At 45.3% G+C, this 22,455-nt stretch overlaps 2 protein-coding genes across 8 annotated transcripts in view; one reads left to right on the forward strand and one right to left on the reverse strand.

Annotated features, from left to right (window-relative positions):
- Positions 1-5,921, reverse strand: part of LOC120648303 (inositol hexakisphosphate and diphosphoinositol-pentakisphosphate kinase VIP2-like) — a 30,409-nt gene extending 24,488 nt beyond the window's left edge. Inside the window, exons 1-6 of one of the 6 annotated variants that reach the window (XM_039925028.1) lie at positions 5,606-5,920; positions 5,403-5,426; positions 5,220-5,279; positions 4,160-4,206; positions 3,916-3,999; positions 2,790-2,853 (exon numbers count right to left, since the gene is read on the reverse strand). In XM_039925028.1, the coding sequence (XP_039780962.1) occupies positions 2,790-2,853; positions 3,916-3,999; positions 4,160-4,206; positions 5,220-5,279; positions 5,403-5,426; positions 5,606-5,674 (348 nt within the window). In that variant the 5' untranslated portion in view covers positions 5,675-5,920. Of the gene's footprint in view, positions 1-2,789; positions 2,854-3,915; positions 4,000-4,140; positions 4,207-5,219; positions 5,280-5,402; positions 5,427-5,520 lie in introns of all 6 variants that reach the window. The other 5 variants (XM_039925030.1, XM_039925033.1, XM_039925031.1 and 2 more) reach the window with 5 other exon arrangements.
- Positions 5,922-11,455: 5,534 nt separating this feature from the next.
- On the forward strand, positions 11,456-18,931 carry LOC120648305 (abasic site processing protein HMCES-like). Of its 2 annotated transcripts, XM_039925034.1 has the most exons (8): positions 11,456-11,707; positions 11,788-11,974; positions 13,193-13,278; positions 14,831-14,943; positions 15,035-15,100; positions 16,002-16,108; positions 16,483-16,548; positions 18,190-18,931. In XM_039925034.1, exons 1-8 carry the CDS (start codon positions 11,571-11,573, stop codon positions 18,676-18,678), a joined length of 1,251 nt encoding a protein of 416 aa, XP_039780968.1. In that variant the 5' UTR covers positions 11,456-11,570; the 3' UTR covers positions 18,679-18,931. The 2 variants fall into 2 exon arrangements, with proteins under 2 accessions (XP_039780968.1, XP_039780969.1); XM_039925035.1 differs by lacking the exon at positions 15,035-15,100 and having other exon boundaries at positions 16,023-16,108.
- Positions 18,932-22,455: the final 3,524 nt, after the last annotated feature.

The raw sequence follows: 22,455 nt of genomic DNA on the forward strand, positions 1-22,455 counted from the left end.
ATTCAAAACACCCAACTGTGTGATTGAGGTGGTAGAAAGAGATGAGGCATGTGTTGATGTCTGGATCTAGCAACAGCATTTTCTGCTTGGAACAAGGAAGAAAGAAGTCAATGGCAGTCATAAGGGCTGCGTTGTGGATGGCAGAGAGGCTGTGAGCATGCAACAAGAGCTTGAGCCACCACCATCTACCATTAGTGATTTTTGCAACTAGATGTATCATGTGTGTCCTGTGCTGTGGTGGTCAACTCAGCATGCCATGCCATCTATTATACTCACTTAAACAAGTGGCCTAAATATGCAGTTCCAGAGTGTTAGCGTCCCCAGTCCCGAAGACCTTCCGCGGTGCCCTTGCCGATCCCAATTGGCGGGCCGCCATGGAAGAAGAACATGCTGCTCTCCTTCAGAACCAGACTTGGGATCTGGTTCCTCGCCCTCGACATGCCAACATTGTCACCGGCAAGTGGATTTTCAAGCACAAGTTCCTCGCCGACGGTTCTCTGGAGCGTTACAAGGCACGTTGGGTTCTTCGTGGCTTCACTCAGCGCCCGGGTGTTGACTTTGCCGAGACATTCAGCCTAGTCGTCAAGCATGCCACAGTTCGCAAGGTACTCTCTCTGGCTCTCTCCCGCAAGTGGCCTGTTCACCAGCTCGATGTCAAGAATGCTTTCCTCCATGGTACTCTGACGGAGACAGTGTTTGCTGCTCAGCCTTCCGGATTCGAGGACCCTGCTCACCCAAACTTTGTTTGCCGCCTAAACAAGTCTCTCTACGGGCTGAAACAGGCCCCTCATGCTTGGTGCAGTCGTTTTGCCACGCACCTGGTCTCTCTCGGCTTCGTGGAAGCCAAGTCGGATACTTCGATGTTCATCTACCGTCGTGGCACTGATATGGCATACCTGCTCCTCTACGTTGATGACATCGTCCTCACCGCCTCCTCAGCACAGCTCCTACAGCAAGTTATCTCGGCCCTTCAGCAGGAATTTGCCATGAAGGATTTGGGCGAGTTCCATCACTTCTTAGGGATGCAGGTCCAACGCAACGCTGATGGTATGGTTCTCTCTCAGCGGCAGTACATGCTCGACATCTTGGACCGGGCAGGCATGGCGGAGTGCAAGCCTTGCACAACGCCAGTGGATACCAACCCCAAGGTCTCCGCCGACTCTGGGGCTCCGGTCGCCGATCCGTCAGATTACCGCAGTCTTGCAGGCGCTTTGCAGTATCTGACCTTCACGCGACCTGACATTGCCTATGCCGTGCAGCAGGTCTGTCTCTACATTCATGATCCTCGAGAGCCTCACCTTGCTGCTCTCAAGCGCATTCTTCGGTACATTCGGGGTACCCTGCACCTGGGTCTTCACCTTCGGCCGTCGACCCTGGATGATTTGGTGGTCTACTCTGATGCTGACTGGGCTGGTTGTCCTGATACTCGCAAGTCCACCTCGGGCTATGCTGTGTTCCTTGGTGATAACTTGGTCTCTTGGTCGTCCAAGCATCAGAACACCGTCTCCCGTTCCAGTGCTGAAGCTGAGTATCGCGTCGTGGCCAATGGTGTTGCTGAGGCTTCCTGGCTCCGTCAGCTTCTTCACGAGCTTCACACTCCGCTTCGCCGCGCCATACTTGTCTACTGCGACAACATCAGTGCGGTCTACATGTCCGCTTCACACTCCGCTTCGCCGCGCCATACTTGTCTACTGCGACAATATCAGTTTAGCATCAACGAACGAAGCATATCGAGATCGATCTTCACTTCGTTCGTGAGAAGGTAGCTATGGGTGTCGTACGGGTTCTCCATGTTCCCACGACATCCCAATTCGCCGACGTCTTCACCAAGGGGCTGCCTTCTTCGGTGTTCTCTGAGTTTCGGTCCAGTCTGAATGTCCGTGGCTGAGCACCGACGTTCAGACTGCGGGGGCGTGTTAGCGTGATGTATGGGCTCTTGGGCCCGGAGGGATCGGCTGTTGCCTATCTCCCTGGTTTTGGTTAGTTGGTTATGTTTGGCAAGGATCTCCTAGATTAGCTCCTTTCTATTCTTAGGGTTATCCTTGCCTATATGTACTTGAGCCTTGGCTCCATAATCAATCGATTAATCCTCCCAGCCATACTCTGTTTCACAGAGTACTTACTTGAACCAGCCAAACAAATCAGTGTTTATGGGATTCGCTCTTCGATGTTAGTAAAAACAGCCAAGGAACATCAAAACTACAGGGCTATACCCAGACAAGCGGAAATACAAAATCAAAACAGTGTTCACTGATAGTCTTCATGCTAAATACTCACATGAGTATGAACTCCAAATAGAAAATATATAAAGACATCTTCGCTACTATGCAACACATAATTTTCAGGTGGATACTTACAGGAACATCATATGGCAGACTAATATATGTATGTAAACAGTAAAGACCTCATGCACTATTACACATGTTTCTGAAGAGCAAGTACAAAACTTCTGTTTCTGTTCTCCAAGAGTGATTTCCTTTTTAGCTAGGAAATTTGACTATAGTACTCCAGCAAAATCCAACCTAAGAGAGACACGTGGCTTTGCTGGGAAAAATAATTATAATCTGGAATTCTTGATATGGCATGCACTACTGTACTGCTATGGAGATGTTGAGTCTCTAATTAAACACCCAACACCTTGATATCATGCAGAAGATTACTACTTTGTGCACATTGAGAATGTGAAATAAAATAATATAAGTTAACCAAGGTGCATATAAACAGAGATTAAGGACAATGTGCTTAACTGAATGCAATAGAACACAACTGAGTGAATTTCATTGTAATACCTCATACACTTTTCTGCGGTCATGAAGGAGGTATTGTGGCTCCAATTCATTGATTAAAAAGGGCCTAACATTCATACAGAATAAGGTCGGTCAAGTTAACTAGAATATATGACCAATGCAACATCAAGAATTTAACAGAGAAAAGATTCTGTAATCACTGCAGAAGCAAAGCTTCCACCTTTGACAACTCAGTAATTTTAAATGCTAGTTTGTTAAATTAATGGGAAGAAAAAAAGACTCAGTGGCAAGTGATAATGCTATAACATAGACGGCCCCCTTCCTGATTGCCTTTTTACTGACTGAATCGTAAGTTCACCAAAAGTTGTGATAACGGGAAATTCAGACAATTAAAATACACTGAAGGGGTCAATGAGAGCAATGTTGAGGACTTGACTTCCAGTCAACAAAAAATGTTATGGATTAGATTAACAATGAGGGCATACATATGAAAAGTAAGACTAAATAAGCCGCAAGACATTGAAGAAGGATGGGTAAAGCTTATTTATGCTATGCAGCCATGTCTAGGACAGGGACCTTTGCATATGACTTTTCAATGATCATACCTCCTTCACTGAGTGTCTGAACATTCACTGGAGATATGTTCTACATGGAAAACTAGTAAAATGAAGCCATCTTGCATTTGTGTTGATGGTATAACTGACAAACTCGCCTGACCAAAATATTAGTAGTAACCTCCACAACTAGTAGTAGTTGCCTTAGTCTGTTAGGGAGGAAACAATGTTGTGTTGAGAAGAAACTGTCGGTGTGACATACAAATAATTGGCAATATTTGATTGCCCAAAAACAAAGTAGCCTTCCCAACTACTAGGTGGTAGCAGTTGCATTTCCAAACTGGTATGCATAGTATGCCTCCTTAACTATTGATGGTCCCCCCTCCCCCGACCAAAGAGCACTGCCTTCCTAGTGGTAGTTACATTCCTCACTCTGTTAAGGATAAATGATGTTTGAAGGTTGAAAAGTGAAGAGTTAATATCAGTGCCCCTTCCTCCCTTGGTATTTAGAATTATCGTATCAGAAAAGAGACAATTTCAGAACAGTTGCCATTTGGAATAAACATTTCTGAAAACTTCGCGTCAAAAAAAAATCTGAAAACCATCAATCATACCTTCTCAAAGCAGCATAAGCTTGAACCTTTTGGAGAGGAAAACCAGAGGAATAAAAGGCAATCAAGCAATCACACTTTGGCCAACTGAAAATAAAATTTTGGACAAGTGAGATGCTACTCCAAAACTGGCACGGTACGTACACAGCAGCCTTCAGTGAAGGATATTACACAAAGAAAGTGGATAACCCTATTCTGGAAAGAGTTATGATTTGAGTTATCAATAACCTGAGTTCTCATTACATACATCTCAATAGGATCGTCGAGAATAACCTTGTCTCCAAATATTATTATCTACAAGACAATTCAAAATAATGCATAATGTAAATTAGTCAGAAAGGTTTCCATAAAAAAGTGACCTTGCCCCTCAACTATATACTGCCAGGAAGTTGCACATTGCTAAAAGATTAATAAATAAAATGAAGTTCATCATTGGTAATTAGAACCATTACATCAAAGTATGTCAATCTGGAGGTAAAAGCAGGAGAAGTGAAAGAGCAAAAGTCTGACAGTGGTATTACCGTTGTACAAGTAAGTTTGCACCTTCTCAAGTAGCAAGTTAGACAAGAGTAGCAAAACAGTGGATGAATGGAAGCAAGGATGAAAAGGTGAACCATATGCTACAGCTTCGGTTACAGTAATCAAGTATAAAAAAATGGCAACTTATTCATACAAGGCAATCCTTGTTAAAAGGATCAAGCAAACTAGGTGGCCAGTGGTCCCCCCTACTCCCCTAGTACTGAAGAGGAATCAGCACAGATTAATTAATATATGCATGTCGTAGACCAAATCTAATGCCTAGTAATCCTTTCGAGAGACCGAAATTCTTATTGAATTCAGCACATCATTTATTGATAAGGAATACTGGTCCATATGCATTATGGTACAACGAGTCAACGTTGGGCATATAATAGCATGTGAATATCCACCACTCAAGTGCGAATCTTCTAATTTAATGACGCGGTGCATAAATTATCCGTGAAGCAAGTGATCAGACTATAGTCTTCCAAAAAGTACGCCAGGACATAGTAAGTGATCATTTTGTCCTTCACAACCATTCAGGGACATATTTGCTATATCCTAGAAATTCTGGGTACAAGCCGTAAAAGCAACCTCATGACGGGGACCACTCGTCTTATTCCAAAAGATGCAGAATAAATTGGTATCCACAAAGATTCACGGATGTCCCGCAATAGAAAAATTCAGATGCAAACTTCAATCTTACACTCGCTTCCACCTTTTGCAAATTGATGGAACGGGAAAGGGAAATGCAGGATGGAAGGGGCAAAAGGAAGGATCTTGCGAACCTCGAATTCTCCAAACGCGCGGAGCCGCTCGAGAATCTGCTCCATTGGAGAAGAGAACACCTGAAGGAAAGAGAAATTAAGAATTTCATCAGACAAGAACATATTCGAGGGGTAACAACGCAGCTCCCGCATCCCGCATTCTTTGAGAAATCCAGGAGCAAGAACCGGCCAATCGAGACGTACGCGCTGGAAATCGAGACGCACGCGCTGGAAGAGCAAGAACACGAATCGATCAATAAATAACCAGGAGGACAGCAAGAAGGGCAGGATTCGAGAGATAAAGAGAAATATCAACAACAACCTAGCATCCATGTGTTCGGGAGTTCCGTGAACCACCAAGGAAGAAAAAGAGAAACCTCAAGAAACCAAAGAGCCAAGATCCGGACCTTCTTCTCCATGACGCAGACGCCAATGGTGATCTTGTCGGCGCCGCCATTACCATCCATCGCCACCATTGCGCCCCACCCCCCACCTGGCCTCCTCCTCCCCCGATCCCTCCACAGCGCGAGAATCCGAGGAGATCACGCTCGATTTGGTGCCGTGAGGAAAAGAGGAGGCGCGTTGTCGGGGGAGTTCGAGAGCGGAGGCGGTAAGAGGCGTGCGTATCGCGCACAACTCTCTTCTCCGTTGCGGCGACGTTCGGGGGGGTCGGGGGAACGGGACTCGCTGTTGCTACGATGGGCGGCTTCGAGAGGCGGCAGGGTACGGTAGCGGAGCGGATCGCCTCTTATCGCTTGCACGAGGGGGGCGTGGGCGTGGCCTGTTGTGAAGTGGTTTTGCAATACTGTGGTCACGCTCATGCGGTTGCGCCCACACAACAACGACACAAAAAGGGTAATGCATGAAAAGGTTTTATTGAAAGGTTTAGATGTGTGGTGCGTAGAAAAACTTGTCAAATTGGCTTAAACATAATAAGAGGTGTTATAGCAAATTACCAATTCCATCTCAATACTAAAATATATATTTTTGGTGATTTCCAAAACACATCTCTCTCTGCTTAAATGTAGGGGATTTCTCCTTCACCCTATCCATTGAATAATATACTACAGCGCTAGCTACTGACAAAAAGTGTTATTAATAATGAAGAGAGAAAATATATAGAGTATGATAGATGAGAAATCTGCTGGAAATGCTCTTATAAAAACATATATCTGTAACTATGTATTCCCAACTCCAATACTATAATACGCATCAATCAATCAAAAAGATTGTGTATTTCTTGGTCCGTGCAAAATTTGGCGGCTAAAGTTCAAACTAAGAGCTCAAACAAACACACTAACGATACTTTGTCGGTATATTATTAGTTGTTAGCCCTCTTTCTCCTCCCCCTCCCCCCCTACAAATCCAACTTTTTTCAGCCAATCTATGGTCATAGCGTATTCGTTCTAGTTTGTCGATTCGCGGTTACCGTACAAAAGTGCATATAAGATGGGTTGCATGTTTTGAACATGCACATGTAAAGTTTTTGTCGATCTATTCATATAAAACGTTAAACCAACATTTGCCTATAATTCTAGACACGTCCAAACTCGATAGGTTGAGGAAAAAGACAATAATGACTAGCCGCTTGTATGCATAATGCCGCATTAACGCTGCTATATGTATATTTGGTGGATGGCGCATTTGATAAAAAGCATCAAGAGAAACAAATCTGCAAAAGGTGTGTTGATGCTGCTCGAGGAACCATGGAGAAAACGTGAGCCCCCGTGTAAATTTTACGGGCAAAGGTGATGAGGTCAAAACTAACATTCAAAACACCACACGTGTAGCCACGTGGAGTGTATAGCTATCGCTTCGCAATGAGATCCGTGTGCGAAAAAGCAAAATTTGCACACGCACCACCGCCTGATCACACGTTCAGACGGACATGGTCTAAGCTAAGCATGCCAACTAACCAAATGATTTGCTTTTATCTACTCGCAAAAGATGTGATTTGACTGTTTATAGTTGGCTTTATGGAATAGAGAGGGAGGAATTAATTCTGACCAAAGTGTGACCTTAGGCTATATGATACTACACTTTTAAATTACAGTAGCTGATCTCGTTGCCTAAACTATAAAAACGGTCGTAAGCTTGTTTGTTTGGATACCGCAGTGTTAAAGGGGAAAAAAGGAGTGATGGAGATGGCTTGAAGCAAATGTCCAGAGAGACGTTCATATTCATGCTGCAAGTTGCATCATTTGACTAGATTAGTCTAAAGCTGTCTTAAGAAGATCTCATCCTTAGCCAACCAGCTGTACGTACAAGCTTTGCAAAAGCAGCAAGCATCTGAATCTATGGATCGGAGGAGGAAAATTACACAGGTAATGCAAAACCTAACTTTAACTAGGCATATAGCCCGAGTATTGAAAATTCAAAAATTTGTATGTCATTGTATCTTTACTTAAAGGTTATACTATTTTTTTACCATACATCATTATGTTCATTAACGTAAATTATGTCTTATTGTTGATTAAACCAATTCAACTATGATCTACCTATAATAACAATTTAATTTATTGAGCTTTAATAATATTAAGCAGATAATTATTCTTATTTTCATTTTATTTTGATTGATTGTTGTTAGCTTTAGGTTTATTAATAGTATATATTTGTAACTGATACATAACTAAATGGTATTTTATATTTAATTTTTCATAATGGTATTGGTGGGTGATTTTTAATTAGGTACAGGGGTATTTTAGGCTGATTTTTATCGTAATGGAAGTAGTGGATAATTTTTATTTTTCTATTTTTTCGATTAACGTGAAAATTTCTAGGCCTTGAGAGCAAACGTGGAGGCTCCGTTTGTTGGCTAAATAATAAGATAATAGATAGATTCGTTCTTCGAAAAAAAAAGCAATGAGAACTATCAATTGCCCAAAGCAAATGTTCAGTCATATAGAAGTCAATTTATGCGCCCCTCATCTATTTATGTATTTATTTTTTCTAGCTTGACTGTGTCGCCGTATTTACCTTGAATTTAGACTGAAATGGATGAATGGTATGTTTTTTTGTTAAATCGTTATGCTCTTCATGTATATATGATTTGGATCTCTGATGATTTTGTTTGACTCAGTTTCAATTATGCTTGTGCACCGATGCGAATTCCGATTAATCATGCTTTCTATGGCCAATTTGATGATTCTATAGATTTGCTCCATTTTTCTACAAGGATGTTAGAGAACAGTAATTCACTTGACAGCTATAGATTGGATCGAAGATGCAGGCCCTCGGGGGGCCCCTAGCAGTCTCATCAAACCTGACGGCTCAACTGCGTACTCCTCCGGCTCCGGCCGCTGAACAGGATGGGCCCGCAGAGTGCGAGATCCGAGAATCTGACCGTAGCTTATTTTAGTCCCGAGATTAGGCATGTCGTCTACCGTGGGCCCGGCATGTCGGCGTGAGTGTGACCTTGGTTCGTCTGTTTCGCTGACGGCTGACCCCAGAGTACACCAATTAGCCTACTCTGCTCTGTCGCACGCCCGTAATCATGGCTTAATGGGCAATCATGACGGTGTGGTCATCACTAATGGATTTTGCAAAAGCAATGTGATGACAGTCACTGCAGGATCCCCAAGGGTTTCTGAATCGCCCTCAAACGACAGTGCATCGCTTTCCAAAATCAAATGTCCAGTCGACTGATGGCGCTCTCGTGCAGAATCGAGAGCAGAGAGCGATAAACTCAGAAGTTCAGAACCCAATAATAGATCCCAAGATTCGACAGGAACAAAGCGATAAACAGAGAGCGGCCGGCCAGAGCGCCCGATCGATCCGTTCCGGCCTCGCTGACGCGCCATCTTTATCCGCGGACAGCGACACCCCTCGTCCAGAAACTGATCTGTTGAGTTGTTAAAGGTTGCGGTTTGTTGCGCTGAGAAAGCGACCCTGGAGCACTGGAGCTGGAGGCCCAAGCTGCAGCCCGGGCAGTATTCGTGACTAGGCTGGAGCACGAGGCTTGAGCTGGGTTGCTCGTGGACTCGCTGCTGCGGTCGGCGTCGGTCGGCAGGGAAAGACCGACGGCGACGCCGGCGGCGGCATTGCCATTAATCAAACTGCGAGAAAGCGCCAGCAAATCAGACCAAAAGCTCGACGACAGCACTCGTGGCGTGGCTGCGCAGCGCAAGGCCGGACGGCGACGTCAGGGACCAGCTCGCCACGCAGGGCCGCTGGCTCGGCGCCGGGACGGGACGGGACGGAGGAGAATCGGAGCGACGATGACACGGGATCGCAGATTTTTCAGCCGCCGTGCTACCGGCGCACGGGAAGCGGCCGTGCTGCCGTCACCTTTTCAGGGAGTACCAAGCCTGTATGGGGGCCAGCGTAGATCCCCTGCATGTTCCCTCGTGCGGCGTCGCGTTCCGGCCTGAAAGGTGCCGCCGAATAACAACCTGTGCTTGCCCTTCACCTTCAGTGCCAGCTGGACTCTCGACAATGCAAAAACGTCCACGTTTTCTGTTGAAATGTTCGCGTTTCGAAAAAAAAAAGAAAAAAAGTTCGCAGGCCTAAGCATTTCCCATTCTGTGCTGGGGCGAACACTTGTGCCCAAGCCCACCTTGAAAATACCGTTTCTCTTCTCTCCGCTAGGCTGGAGGCCTGCTAATCGGCAGAACAAGGGTGCGGCCTGCTAATCCCATCCGAGGCCACCCAGACCACGAAGCCCAACACGATTCACGAGGCGCCGCCCAGCACACCGAGCGAGACGGGCGGCGACGGGAGTGCGCCTGGTTTCCCCCGCGCGGAATAAAGAGTAAGGTACACCAGCGGTTCTCAAATTTGTAAGAGTGTGTCATATAGGTCCATCAACTCCGAAAGTGTATTTCTGGATCCCTAAACTTTTTAAGTCGTTCACCGGAGGTCCATACGCATCCATGTGGGCAGCTAGCGCTGATGTGGCACGCTGACTAGGTGTCACTCTTTCTTCTTCCTCCAGACATGGTTGCCAAGCGGCTTCGCTCGTCCGACGAGCTCCGCGGCCCCACTCGGCAGGCGAGCTCCGCGGCGAGGAGGCACCTCCGCTCGAGGGAGGGAGGGCGGCCCCACGGCTCCGCTCGGCTGACGAGCTCCACGGCGAGGGGGCGCCTCTGCTCCGCGTCTCCCCACCGCCGGGGTAGCCCCTGGCCCGCGGAACTCGCTGGAGCCGCCATCCCGCCCCGCGCCGCCCATGTTGGTAGGAGGTGCGCGAGGAGGCTCGCCGCCGCACCGAGAGAACCGGATCTGGAGGGAGCACCGGCGCGGGGAGGCCGCCGCCGTGCCATGGACCCGCGCGGGCATACGCCATGGCCGCTGCCGCCATGGACCGGAGGGAGGAGTGCCGACGGGAGCTCGAGCCGCGCCATGGCCCCACGGCGGAGCTCGGCCACGCGCGGAGCTCGATGGGGCCCGGCAGCCCGGTCTCCACACGCGGCGGAGGAGCTCGAGGGAGAGGGACGGGCGCGGGATTGGGAGGAGGGGCGAGCTCGGCCGGCGCCACCGCATGCGCGCTCGCGGGTGCTCGCCGGTGGCCACCTCGTAGGGCTCCGGTGCGGCGCGGGCCTCCGGCCGCCACCGCCTTGGCCTCGCGTGGGTCCGGCTGGGACGGAGCTCCGGGGCCGCGTCCAGGCGCCCTCGAGGCCGACGGGGCACGCTCGCCGGCCGCCTCCGCCCCGCCTCCGCTCTCGCTGGCCTTGTCGCCGGCGGAAGTCGCGCGCCGCCGCACACCATGGCGGGTGCCGCGGCAAGGACGGTGGCGGGGCGCCGCGGCAAGGGTGGTGGAGGGGTGCCGCGGCGAGCGCGGAGGTCGGGCGCAGCGGCGAGGATGGGGGCGGGGCGACGCGGCGAGCCCGGAGCCCAGGCACGGGGGCGGGGCGCGGCGGCGAGGGCGAAGGCGGAGCGCAGCGGCGGCGAGGGCGAAGGCGGAGCACAGCGGCGAGCTGGTGGCGGGGCGCGGGACGAGCGGCGCCAGCGCAGGGAGAGAGGGAGGGTGGGAGCCGTCGGCGCAAGGAGAGAGGATGGGTGGGAGAGAGAAAGGGGTGGAGAGAGGAAGGAGAGATGCATGAAAGATAAAGATGCCCAGTCAGCACGCCATGTCATCGATACTTGCTCACGTGGAGGAGTATGGACCTGCGGTGAACGACTTAGAAAGTTTAGGGACCCAAAAATACACTTTCGAAGTTGATGGACCTATATAACACACTCTTACACGTTTATGGACCTCCCATGCATTTTACTCCGGAATAAACTACTGAGTTTCCCCTTCCCGCGCCCCAACTCAGGTCGCCGCCGCCCGCTCCGCTCCGCTCCACCTCCACCCTTAAACCCTTGTCGGCTCATAGCGAGGACCCCGAGGAGCATCAACCACCACCGCAGCAGCGCCGTCGCGTCCGGCCCGCCATGTGCGGCAGGGCCCGGTGCACCCTCAGCGCGGCGCAGGCCGCCCGGGCCTTCGGCTTCCCCACCACCGCCGCGGCCGCGGGTCCCGACGGCGGCGCGGGGGATGCCCCCGCCGTGCGGACGCTCGACCTGGACCGGTAGGACCATTCTCGAGGTATTTCGAAGCCCAGGCAGCTGCGTCTCATACTCAGGTTCCGGGTTCCGGGTTGGGCCGCAGGTTTCGGCCGTCGTACAACGTGTCCCCGGGGGCGTACCTGCCGGTGGGCACCGTGCGGGCGCAGCCGGCGGCTGGCGGCGACGGAGGGCGAGGGGGTGACGGGGCGGAGCCGGTGATCCAGTCCATGAAGTGGGGGCTGGTGCCCAGCTTCACCGGCAAGACAGAGAAGCCCGACCATTTCAGGATGGTATGTATAGCCTTGTGAATTGGCTGCTACATGGCCTCAACGTTTGTGTTCTTACGCCTGAATTAATTGCTGTGGATCAAATACTTCCTTTGTTTAGAGTTAGCTTTTGATGATAATACAGGGAGAAATCAAATCTAAAGAACTCTTAGGAGAATGTAATTAAAAAGGGTACAAAGTAGGTCTTTTTTTTTCATGTTTTAGCATTTGCATTGTAGCTTGGCATTCTAATGTAAATATGCAATTTTCCTTCCTCCTAAGTTTGACATTAGCAATGCATGGCCAAAATATTGGTAGGTTAAGTACGTTATATTTTTGAAAATAATGTGTGAAGTACTGAAGTTTATGTGCAACCAATGTGTGTGAAATACTTCTTATCACTTATTAATGCTGAGAGTACACATTAGAGTTTGCAGAAATTTAAAGTGCACATTGTGAATTTGTGTTATCGACCATGTAAGAAGAATCTAATTTTTTTCATAGTGTATAGAAGACTTCCTAGTTCCTACTTCGTCATTTTATTGGTTGCCCATCCAAAATTACTGTGCTACATTTGCCAGTCCAATTTTTCACCTCTACTCATTGCAATCTTAAAAGTCTACGTATCCCTGTCAATTGCCATGTCCTCTTTCTATTTTCCTCTGCTTTTAATCAATACTTTTGTCCTCCTCCTCCTCTTCCTCTTCTTCTTCTTCTTCTTCCAAATGGTCATCGGATTCGGCACAGCCCCTGGTTAGATTAAGGTCAAGTAAATGTAGCACATAGGAATGACCATGGAAAATTATGGGACCTCTGGACCAGCACTGGTCAGACTGGTGCCATTCGCAGCTGCAATTTGGCAGTTGTGGGAGCTATAAAGTGATTTCGATTATTGTGATGTGAGAGCTGGAGATCGATGGTAATCGATTTGGAAGGGTTGAAAAGAGTTTCCATGCAAGCTGGAAAAGAAAGAGAATATGCCCCAAAAAAAGTGGAAATGACAGTTCGTATCCGATTTTAGGGTGCCTTAGGTAGACATAAAAATTGCAGACAAATTGTAAAATCTGTAAGTCATGTCTAGCTACATGCCAATATCCATCTGATTGATATTACATTTGTAATATCCATCTAAGTTTTCATCCAAATTGAGTTATTAGTGTTATTTACATTTCATGACTCTATTTTTTTCGTTCAGTAATTGATCCTATCTTTTTTTATGGATTAATTGGTTTTTCCATGCAGTTCAATGCCAGGTCAGAGTCTGTAAAAGAAAAGGCTTCATTCCGGCGATTAATCCCGAAGAATAGGTGCCTTGTTGCAGTAGAAGGGTATGGAAATATGGCCAATGCTGATCTTTGCAGCTTCTATTAATGCAAATATGCAATGCCACATCTTCATTCTCCCTCCCTCCTTCCTCTCCAAGTGTTATTTGGCGTGTCCCAAAAAATTCTTCCGAATCGGACACCCGCACCAGTGTCCATGTAACACTGTCTGGAACACTTCCCGGCTCTTGTTCTACACTTGTACTACTGGACCAAGAACAAGTGCACACTTTATAAAATAAGTTATGTTAGTCAGCTTCAGTATGAATGATTCCGTTGGTGTCCTGACCCGGCGGTCCGGACCCAACCAGTGATGATGCTGCGTGTTCCTCGTCCCAGATGTTGATGCAAGAGGCAACACAGTAACGCACGGGTTTATCCTGGTTCCGGCCGTGGGGCCGTACGTCCAGCAAAGGGGTGTGCGAGAGCACTGTACTGTCCTGCACCGGGGGTGCCTGTAGTAGGGGGTACAAGCGAGGCGAGAGAGGGAGGGAAGCTCCCAAGTATCTGCTAGAGGGGGAGTTGATTGAGGCGAGTGCCAATATCGGGGCTTAGAAGAGCGTATGTGCTCTGTGAGTAGTGCTGAGCATTGTGTTCTACCGAATGGGCCGACCCCCCTAAGGGAAGGCCCGCCTCCTCCTTTTATAGACACAAGGAGGGACGGTGTACATGTACAGGGGATCGTGGAAGTCGTCGTCTTCTCCCGAATGAGGTATGGGGAGTTGGCAGTATAGTAGCTGGAGCAGTGCCGAGCACGTTTTGCACTGCGTCGCAGGTTCCCACAGTGTCGTCACAGCGTCCGGAATGGCGGAGCAGTGACCGGAGTTGGCGGACGAGACTCCGGTCACCGCCACTATGGGGAATGGCGGCCTGACGCCGTCTGACCCGGGCGCTGTGGAGGAGTGGTTGGCATTAGTGCCTCCGTACGGCGGGCGGGTGAGTGGAAGGGCCGTTTGTACTTTCTGCCGAGGGGTGGCCTCGAGCGAGGCGGAGGCGCGGGGCGCGGTCGAGAGCTTCGGCGGGGAGCCCTCGAGCGAGGCGGATATCACCCCGCGGGTCCGAGGGGGTGCGGATGGGCCGCACTGCGTACGTGGGCCGCGTGTTGGGCTTCTTTGAGTCCTTTCCTTTCTTCCAGGTCGGAAGGAGGTTGCAGGCCTTCGTGGACCTGGTTGCCCAGCATGTGTTTGCGTTTTTAGGACGATTTTAGTCCCCTGATTAGGGTGCCCCTAACCATGGTATCCGACAGATTCATACAAAAGAAAGGTTACAATCTTATATTTCACAAACATGGTGATTCACTTGCAAATTGCAATAATATAATAGCATGTATATTCCAGTTTAGCTTATCACTCTTGAATGTAGGGAAAATCTTATTATGCTTCACTTTGTATTATTATTTATATGCTTTACCATGAGCCTTCCATTTATAAACAGATTACAATTTACTTCACTCTGTGTATGCTTTTGTTTCAGTCTGCATTTGAACTTCCTGTGAAGAGAAGACATAATCTGTTGAGTTATATTGCTTTATTGATCATGCATTAGCTTATGGATTTAGGTTCTATGAGTGGAAAAAGGATGGATCAAAAAAGCAGCCATACTACATACATTTTCAAGATCACAGGCCTCTTGTCTTTGCGGCCCTTTATGACACGTGGACAAATTCAGAAGGTTAGGATGCTTACTTTTTGCAACATTACTTTTACATCTTTTTTTTTTTGCAAAAAAAACATTTATCAGTATTGTCTACTCTTTACCTTAGGAGAGATCGTCCATACGTTTACTATTTTGACTACTCGCGCATCAACTTCTCTAAAATGGCTTCATGGTTAGTGATCCTACTCTTATCTCCAGTATCTCTGAATTCAAATTTGCATCTGATTGATCATTCTTCAGCTGCATTCAAATGGATGCTCCTGTTTATTCTTTTCTTTTACATTTTATTAAGTTATCCTATTTTGTACAATTTTTCACTACAACATTTAATGAGATTACCGGATGGTTAATTTCTGAATGCTCTTCTCTTGTCAGTTCCATATTCCTTTTGAAAAATTGTTGTTTGGAGCATGGAAAGAGATTTCAGCTTTAAATTTCACAGTAGTAGCATGTTGCCTGCTAAGCACGAACCTATTATTGTTAGACCTTCCACCAAACGATCACCAATGAAAAGCTTAAGTTTGGTCCCACTGGTTTTTGGAACGTGTAATATTTCTTCACATCAACATGATAAATAAGTATAATCCAAGCACCGGAACAAACTTGACTCGGCTAGCACAGCTCATAGTGGCTGCACATTGGCAAAAATGGACGGAATCAGCTGAGCACATGGGGTTGCTTTTTGCAACGAAGTGGCCTAGGGGTTGGGCATTTGCAACAAGACGTCTTATGGGATAGTATCTCAAAATCTAAGTGACATATGGGGTGATTTTTACAATTTTCCCTTTATTCTATAATCTATACTAAAACTGCACATGTTTCATTTCTTCCCAACAGTGCTAATACTTTGTCTCATGAATATATTATCCTCTTTTCTTTTTAGTCATTTTTTTCAGCATGGGTTATGTAATAATTGCAGTTTATTTTTTTATTAAAAAAATGATTTCCCCTGTCTAGCATAGACTGGCATGATGGACAGCAAATCTGCTTTTATGTTTAGATTTTATTTTTTGACGGAATATGTTTAGATTTTATTTGTGTAGCAAATATCTGAGTGTGGTATTTTGTGGCAGACAGAATGCCTGTGATCTTAGGCGATAATGACTCTGTTAATGTTTGGTTAAATGATGCTTCTGTAAAGCTTGAAGAACTTACTGCACCTTACGAAGGAACTGATCTTGTAAGTCCGTGCTGTGCATTGTGTTATCACTACATATATTATCTCCTTGCAGTGCTGGTGGAGGTACTCGCCTGGCCTAGTTCTGTGGGCCCTGCCTATTACGGCTTATTCAGTGGGGGGACGTGTTTCCCTGCTGAATTAGTTTTTTAGTCTCCTTTATGATTCTGGTTTCTGCTAAAGAATAGTATCTTCTGATAAAATTGTTGTTCAAATTAACTATTATTTGTTCTTTTACCCTGAGAAAGCTACATTTCCAAGCACTAGATAAGTTAATGTTTCTGTTAAGATCTTTTCTCATTAAATTATGCTAGTAGCAAATTTCTATTTCTCTTGAAATCTTAATGGTATAATTATATTGATTGATCTATCTGTAGGTTTGGTATCCAGTTACACCAGCAATGGGTAAAACATCTTTTGACGGTCCTGAGTGCATCAAAGAGGTAAAAATACTCTGCCTTAGTAGGTGTTGGATGGATGCTAACTGTGAGGGAGTGAACTGTTGACATCAATTTTTTTTACTAGACCTGCTTGTGTGATAGTTGCGATAATTTTGGTACAATGGATCCTAAATGGTCTATTGTTTAAAAGCTTACTGTACTTCCTGGGTCCACCCCTTTGCTATCTTTGCTGCCATACAGATCTAGGTGCAGTGCTGCTGTGTCTTCTGTCTTCTCCGCTCTAGATTCTGGCCTGCTGACATACAGCGCGTCAGCGCCAAGCCCACATTAGGTGACAAGTCCTGGTATTCAAGTGCTCGATGCCATGCAGGCTATACTTGTCCTCTATCTTGCATCTCATCCTCGTTCAACACCTCCTTTCCAGTGTCCTCAACATGCAGCTCTCTTGCCAACCTTATATTTTTTTTTTCTAGAATGCAATGCGAGCTATGTATCTTTGTATTAAGGAATGATTAAAATTTAGCAGCGCAATTGTTAGACAATCGCTTCCCCACCCTCATGTAACAGGTATTGATTATACAAGAAACAAAACAACCAAGGAAAAACACTAGCCTTCAGGCCTCATTCATTTTATTTCTTGCTATTGTGCACAGCCATGCACAGCCCATCTTCTATGCAATGCCGCTGGTGCATTTCCACCCATCCTCTTTCCTGTGTGTGCACCTCCAAGTGCGCCTGCTCATTGTGAACTGTCAGTGCTCCAACCACGATTGGAGGTACTTGACTTTGTGTCATATAATCCTATAGTATGGCCTTTTGTCAGATGTGTTGCGAAAGTACATGAGTATACTATACACTAGTGTAATACAAGAATCCATGAACTAATGTCTGTATTCAAGTCACTGCAGGTGTAACCTTTTAATCACTTGTATGATTATAGATGAGTATTACTACAATATGTTGAACAATACATGAGTATTTACTAATTCAAAATGTACAGCTGCTCTCACTTTCGTTCTTGAAGGTTATTAGTTGTAGTGGACCTTAGTTAGGTCATATTAAAATGCGAGTTTCTGCTGCTGCATGTTGAACCTCCATTAAAGATAAAAACATGGTTCTTATTTGAGGAAGATCATTGATTTCATCTGCTACCCCTTACCCCTGCTTACAGTGAGACATTTGATGAACATTTTATGTTATATTTTTTACTCCCTCCATTCCAAATTTTGGGTCGTTTGACTTTTTTAACCCCAACTTTGACCACTCGTCTTATTCAAAAAATTTATGCAAACATAGTCAAATTTAAGTCATTCTCGAAGAACTTGTATTGATAAAGCAAGCCACAACAAAAGAAGTGGTATTTTGCATAAATTTTTGAATAAGACGAGTGGTCAAACTTGAGATCAAAAAAGTCAAACGACCTATAATTTGGAAAGGACGGAGTAGTTACATGTAATATCTGAATATACAACTGTTGGTTTCCTTCAACACTAAGAGGTAGTGTTTGAAATATTTAATATTGACACTATTTTGTTCTAAATAAAATTCAACTTTTGCCCTGTCATCAATGCTACAGTTTTGCAGCTTCGTGGCTCTGTCATTAGGCTTTGATCACAGTTCTTGGATTTATAAGAAGCAACAACACATGCTATGATTAATTTTTGACAATCTGCCAAGTTTCAGGTGCGTTTGGGACCAAGTGAAAAGCCTATTTCAAAGTTTTTCACCAAGAAATCTACTGCCCACGATCAATCAGTGAATCCTGAAAAAATAACTCCAGAGTTTGCAGAAACGCATGCTTCCAGAGCTTCAAAGGTGGAATGCGATGAGTCAGTAGAAAATCAACCAGAGGACGTCAACCAACAACAGTCTGGAGAGAAGCAAGCTACTTATAGCACTGTCAAAGATGAACCTGTCAGCTTGGAACACCAAGTTTTTGGAAAACCTCGGAGCAATAAGGATGAAGATACTATGACATCGACTGATATTACTACTGAGAAACAAGATGATTTGGGGACCAAGAGAAAGATCAAGGATACTGAAGTTAAAGCAGAGATTATGGAGAACAGTGGTTGGTCGCACTCACAGCCTACAACTACAAAGAAGGCTAAAGGGGCAAAAGCTGCTTCAGATGGCCAGGCATCGCTGCTTTCGTATTTTGCAAAGAAGTAGCTTCGCACGATTTATCTGCATTTTGCTTAGCTGTGCCTGTGCGGTATAACTGAACTCTTGCTTATCCTCCGTGCTTATGTCAACTTCACGATTCCTTTTGTTTCTTCTCCAATGCCCGGCACGGCTGTTTAAGCGCCCTTCCTGAGGTGGCCAGTGTATGTTGCCGCCAGGCATAATGGTTGTAGATAATCTGTAGTTGTGCCAAAAGTTAGACAGGCATATTGGCTAATGTTTTAAGTTGGCATATTTGCAAGTGCAAGAAGTCGACATGCCGTTGGTACATAATAGACGTTTTATATGATAGAAGTCAGGACGTAGGCTACAATATTTCACATAATAATGGTGTTCACCAAGGAGGCAAGGACCTTTGGGTTCACGATCTGGAGCACATGCACCAAATTTAAAAGATCGCGGATAGATGTTTCGGCAGGGTTTTGAGTTTAACTGAATCTGATTATTTGACAAAACTGGCTGACTCGACGTTTCTCCCGAATCGGTTGCACAAGGCTGACTCTCCTTAGAACAGGAAAAAGTATGGCAAATAGGACCTCTTCCTAAGGCCTCCTCCAACAACCTGGCTAAAATAATTTTTTAACTAACGAACAGTGAAAAGATTCTCTCGATAGCGTTTCGCTCGCCGCTGGTCGCGAACGTTGCCCGATGCCTTTTCCTCTCACACGCACATTTCCCGAGCACCTGATAAACCTGTGTCGAGCTCCTCTCTCCTCCTAGTTTGCTGGCGAAATCTCTAGCGTCGTTGGAGGAGGCTTAAGAAAGAATCAAGGTCAACTCAAAAAAAAAAAAGAGAGAGAGGAAAGAATCAAGGCGAGCCACTATCTTACGGCTTCGCGGAGCCTCCTCCATTTCTGTGAAGCATTTTTTTTTCAAAATATAGGGCAGCTCGCAGCACATTTCGCAAGAACGCATCGCCTGCATAATCATGTGGTGATAGTCCAGAAATTTCAGCCGGGGGATAGCCGACTGGGCCATAAAGAAATTTTTACGGGAGCATGCCAAGTTGCATGAAGCGTTGCTGCATTCGCCCAGTGGACTGGGCTGGGCTGGTATGTCAGTATCACTGTATCACCATCGACTAGACTTGTGTGGCCACGTTGTCTTTGCCAGTCGGGCCGAATGGAAATGAGGTCAGACCCGCCAAGTTTTGTTTATTTTGCGGAACCAACTTGTTTTTGACTCGCCCCGCACAAAACCAAAACGAGAGGAACCAGGACAAGTTGTTGTTGCTCACACGTTACAAAATTTCAACCAAATGTTGACGTGAGTGTCAACCATGATTACATTAACCATATGTTGATTGGATAAGCATTCCTCTCTAGCCTTCTATTATATTTTTAAGTTGTTACCTGCCTTATGACTTTATGATTGAAGTACCATTAGTTATGGATCACTGGACTACAATTAACGAATAGTCAGAGCTTGCAGGCACCACAAAAGTTTACACTGAAAGAAATTGGCATTTTACCTTCCAGAAGAACCTCTTGATATCTAGCCTTTCACCGAAAATATAACCCCAGGAAGAGTGATATTTTGGTAGAACGTGTGTGCGTGCAACCAGCACAGTTAGTAGAACGTATGTGCGTGCAATCAGTGTTGAATGAAAATCGACCAGGAATAAAACCTTCTGAAGCTTGCATAAAACAATGAGTATTTCCCAACACAAGATTGCCTGAAAGTTTCCTCACTGCAGATAGTTCACCAACAAGGAAATATCTTGGATAGTCAGTCGGAAGATGGTGCACCCAAGCTACATTTGCCAAAGGAGATTTGCCCTTGAACAAGGAGAACTGAGGTGATTCCAGTTGAGGGAAAGCAACTGCTGGATGAGTATTCTTTGGATGATCAGAGGACATAAGCGGTCAGGAGTGCTATGCGTAATTAAGCTGAATCACACAGAAGAGAATAGGCCATCATCCAATGACAAGTATTCATCAAGAAGCAAAAAAGATAACAGCTTTCATCAGAGAGGACTCTACATATACTATGATTAGTTGATAATAGAATAAAGTGGTCTTTTCAGTCCAATTGACAAGAGCAGCACTCCCTGCAAGCGTAGTAGAAAATATATTAGTCCAACTATTCATCTTAAAACAATAGTAACAACACTCAAATAGAAAATATCCAAATATGTTCTATATGTGGAAAAAGAATATACAAAAAATAAACTAGAGCACAATAAAAGAAAAAATATACACCAAGCCTAAAATAAAATTACACCCATAATACAAGGCTTAATGTTTGCTTGAAATGATTTTATTTTTCTCCTTTTTACGCTAGCTTGTGTGGTTTCCTATTTTCTTTTCAAGAATGACAGCCTCCATCTTTGTCTTCAATAATGACAACTAGCAAATTCGCATTACAACAAAACAGATGGTGCTAATCAATGACACAAAAGAGTGTAAGCAACCCAGATATAGGTCATATGAGAGAGTTTTGCACGCCCATAAAAAGATATAACATGATTTGTCTACCTAACAGCCAAGGTATCAAAAGTTAATGTTGCCAAAGCACCAATACTATCAAACACCATGTAGGAATATGCTTTGATTGCTACAAACACACGCACACACAAGCATGTAAAATATTTATTCCTCAATAGATGAGTAGGATAATAATAGTACAGACTAGGAAGGAGGCAGCCAGTGGCGCCGCGTCGGTCACAAAATGCGAACGAACTAAAAGAGGAAGCAAATTTGAGGTATGCTAAAGTGGATTTCGTACACGTGATAGTTCCACCCCACCGCCATGAATGCACCCACAATCACCCAGACCCAATCAAAAGAAGTGTCAAGTTTCCTCCACTTCTTTGACGCCTCTCGCATGGTGTATTGCCTTCGGCAGGAAACAATCTGCCATATAGCGGTAACCTTTCTCATGCAATGCTTCAAAGTGAGTCTTTCTGTCCAGACTTCTCATTCTCTCAATTCCCGCTTTCCGAATTGGAGACAACCTAGAACCATCTTTGAGTAAATTATCCAAAACCATTTTATCCTTATCTTTTAATTTCTATGAATTGTGTTTGTGTAACATTATACCCGATTCTAGAATACCATCCAATGTAAGTCCAACCCACATCAAATTAGGTACAACAAGGTTGAAGTTTTCGTGTGCTAAATTTTTTTATCCTTCGAAATAACACTTCATTATTTAAAAATCATAGGGATCTGGATCAGCAACACCGAAGACAGATAGTCCTGTGTGACTCTCAAGCAACTTAAAGAAACTTCGTGTGCAGATATCTGGGAATCCATTGGCTGTCATAATTATGCAGCTCTATTTTAAACATTGGAAGTAATTGAAGATTGTTCCTTTTTCAACCAGAATAATGTAACCAGATCAGAATCAAAATCTAAACTCTCAATTCTGACAAAATCTAGAATATGTGCTTTCTCCGTGCAATCTAAGATCCCCTCATCACCTTTTAGCTTTATATGCCCCACAAACGGATCTTCTCTCTTTCGAGGTGAGATCAATGTTCAACATAGTCGGCTACAGCCACCGCTATAGCCCGCTATAGCCTTTGAGAGAGGAGAAGGTTAGAATATCCAACTTTTTAGCCCTAAAAAGCTAAATCCTCTAATAGCCCACTATATCCCGCTATAGTCGCTAAATTAAGTGCTATTTTGCCAGGTAAACTATATAATTGATTTTTGTTTATTGTTAGTTTAGTATTTGTTGAGAAATTGTTGCCTCTAATTTGACACCAATTTCTGAAAAGTGGTACCAAAGTAGCGTGATACACTTCTTCCGCAGACCCTA

This window comes from Panicum virgatum, chromosome 9K (genome assembly GCF_016808335.1).
Source record: "Panicum virgatum strain AP13 chromosome 9K, P.virgatum_v5, whole genome shotgun sequence".
Classification (NCBI taxonomy): domain Eukaryota; kingdom Viridiplantae; phylum Streptophyta; class Magnoliopsida; order Poales; family Poaceae; genus Panicum; species Panicum virgatum.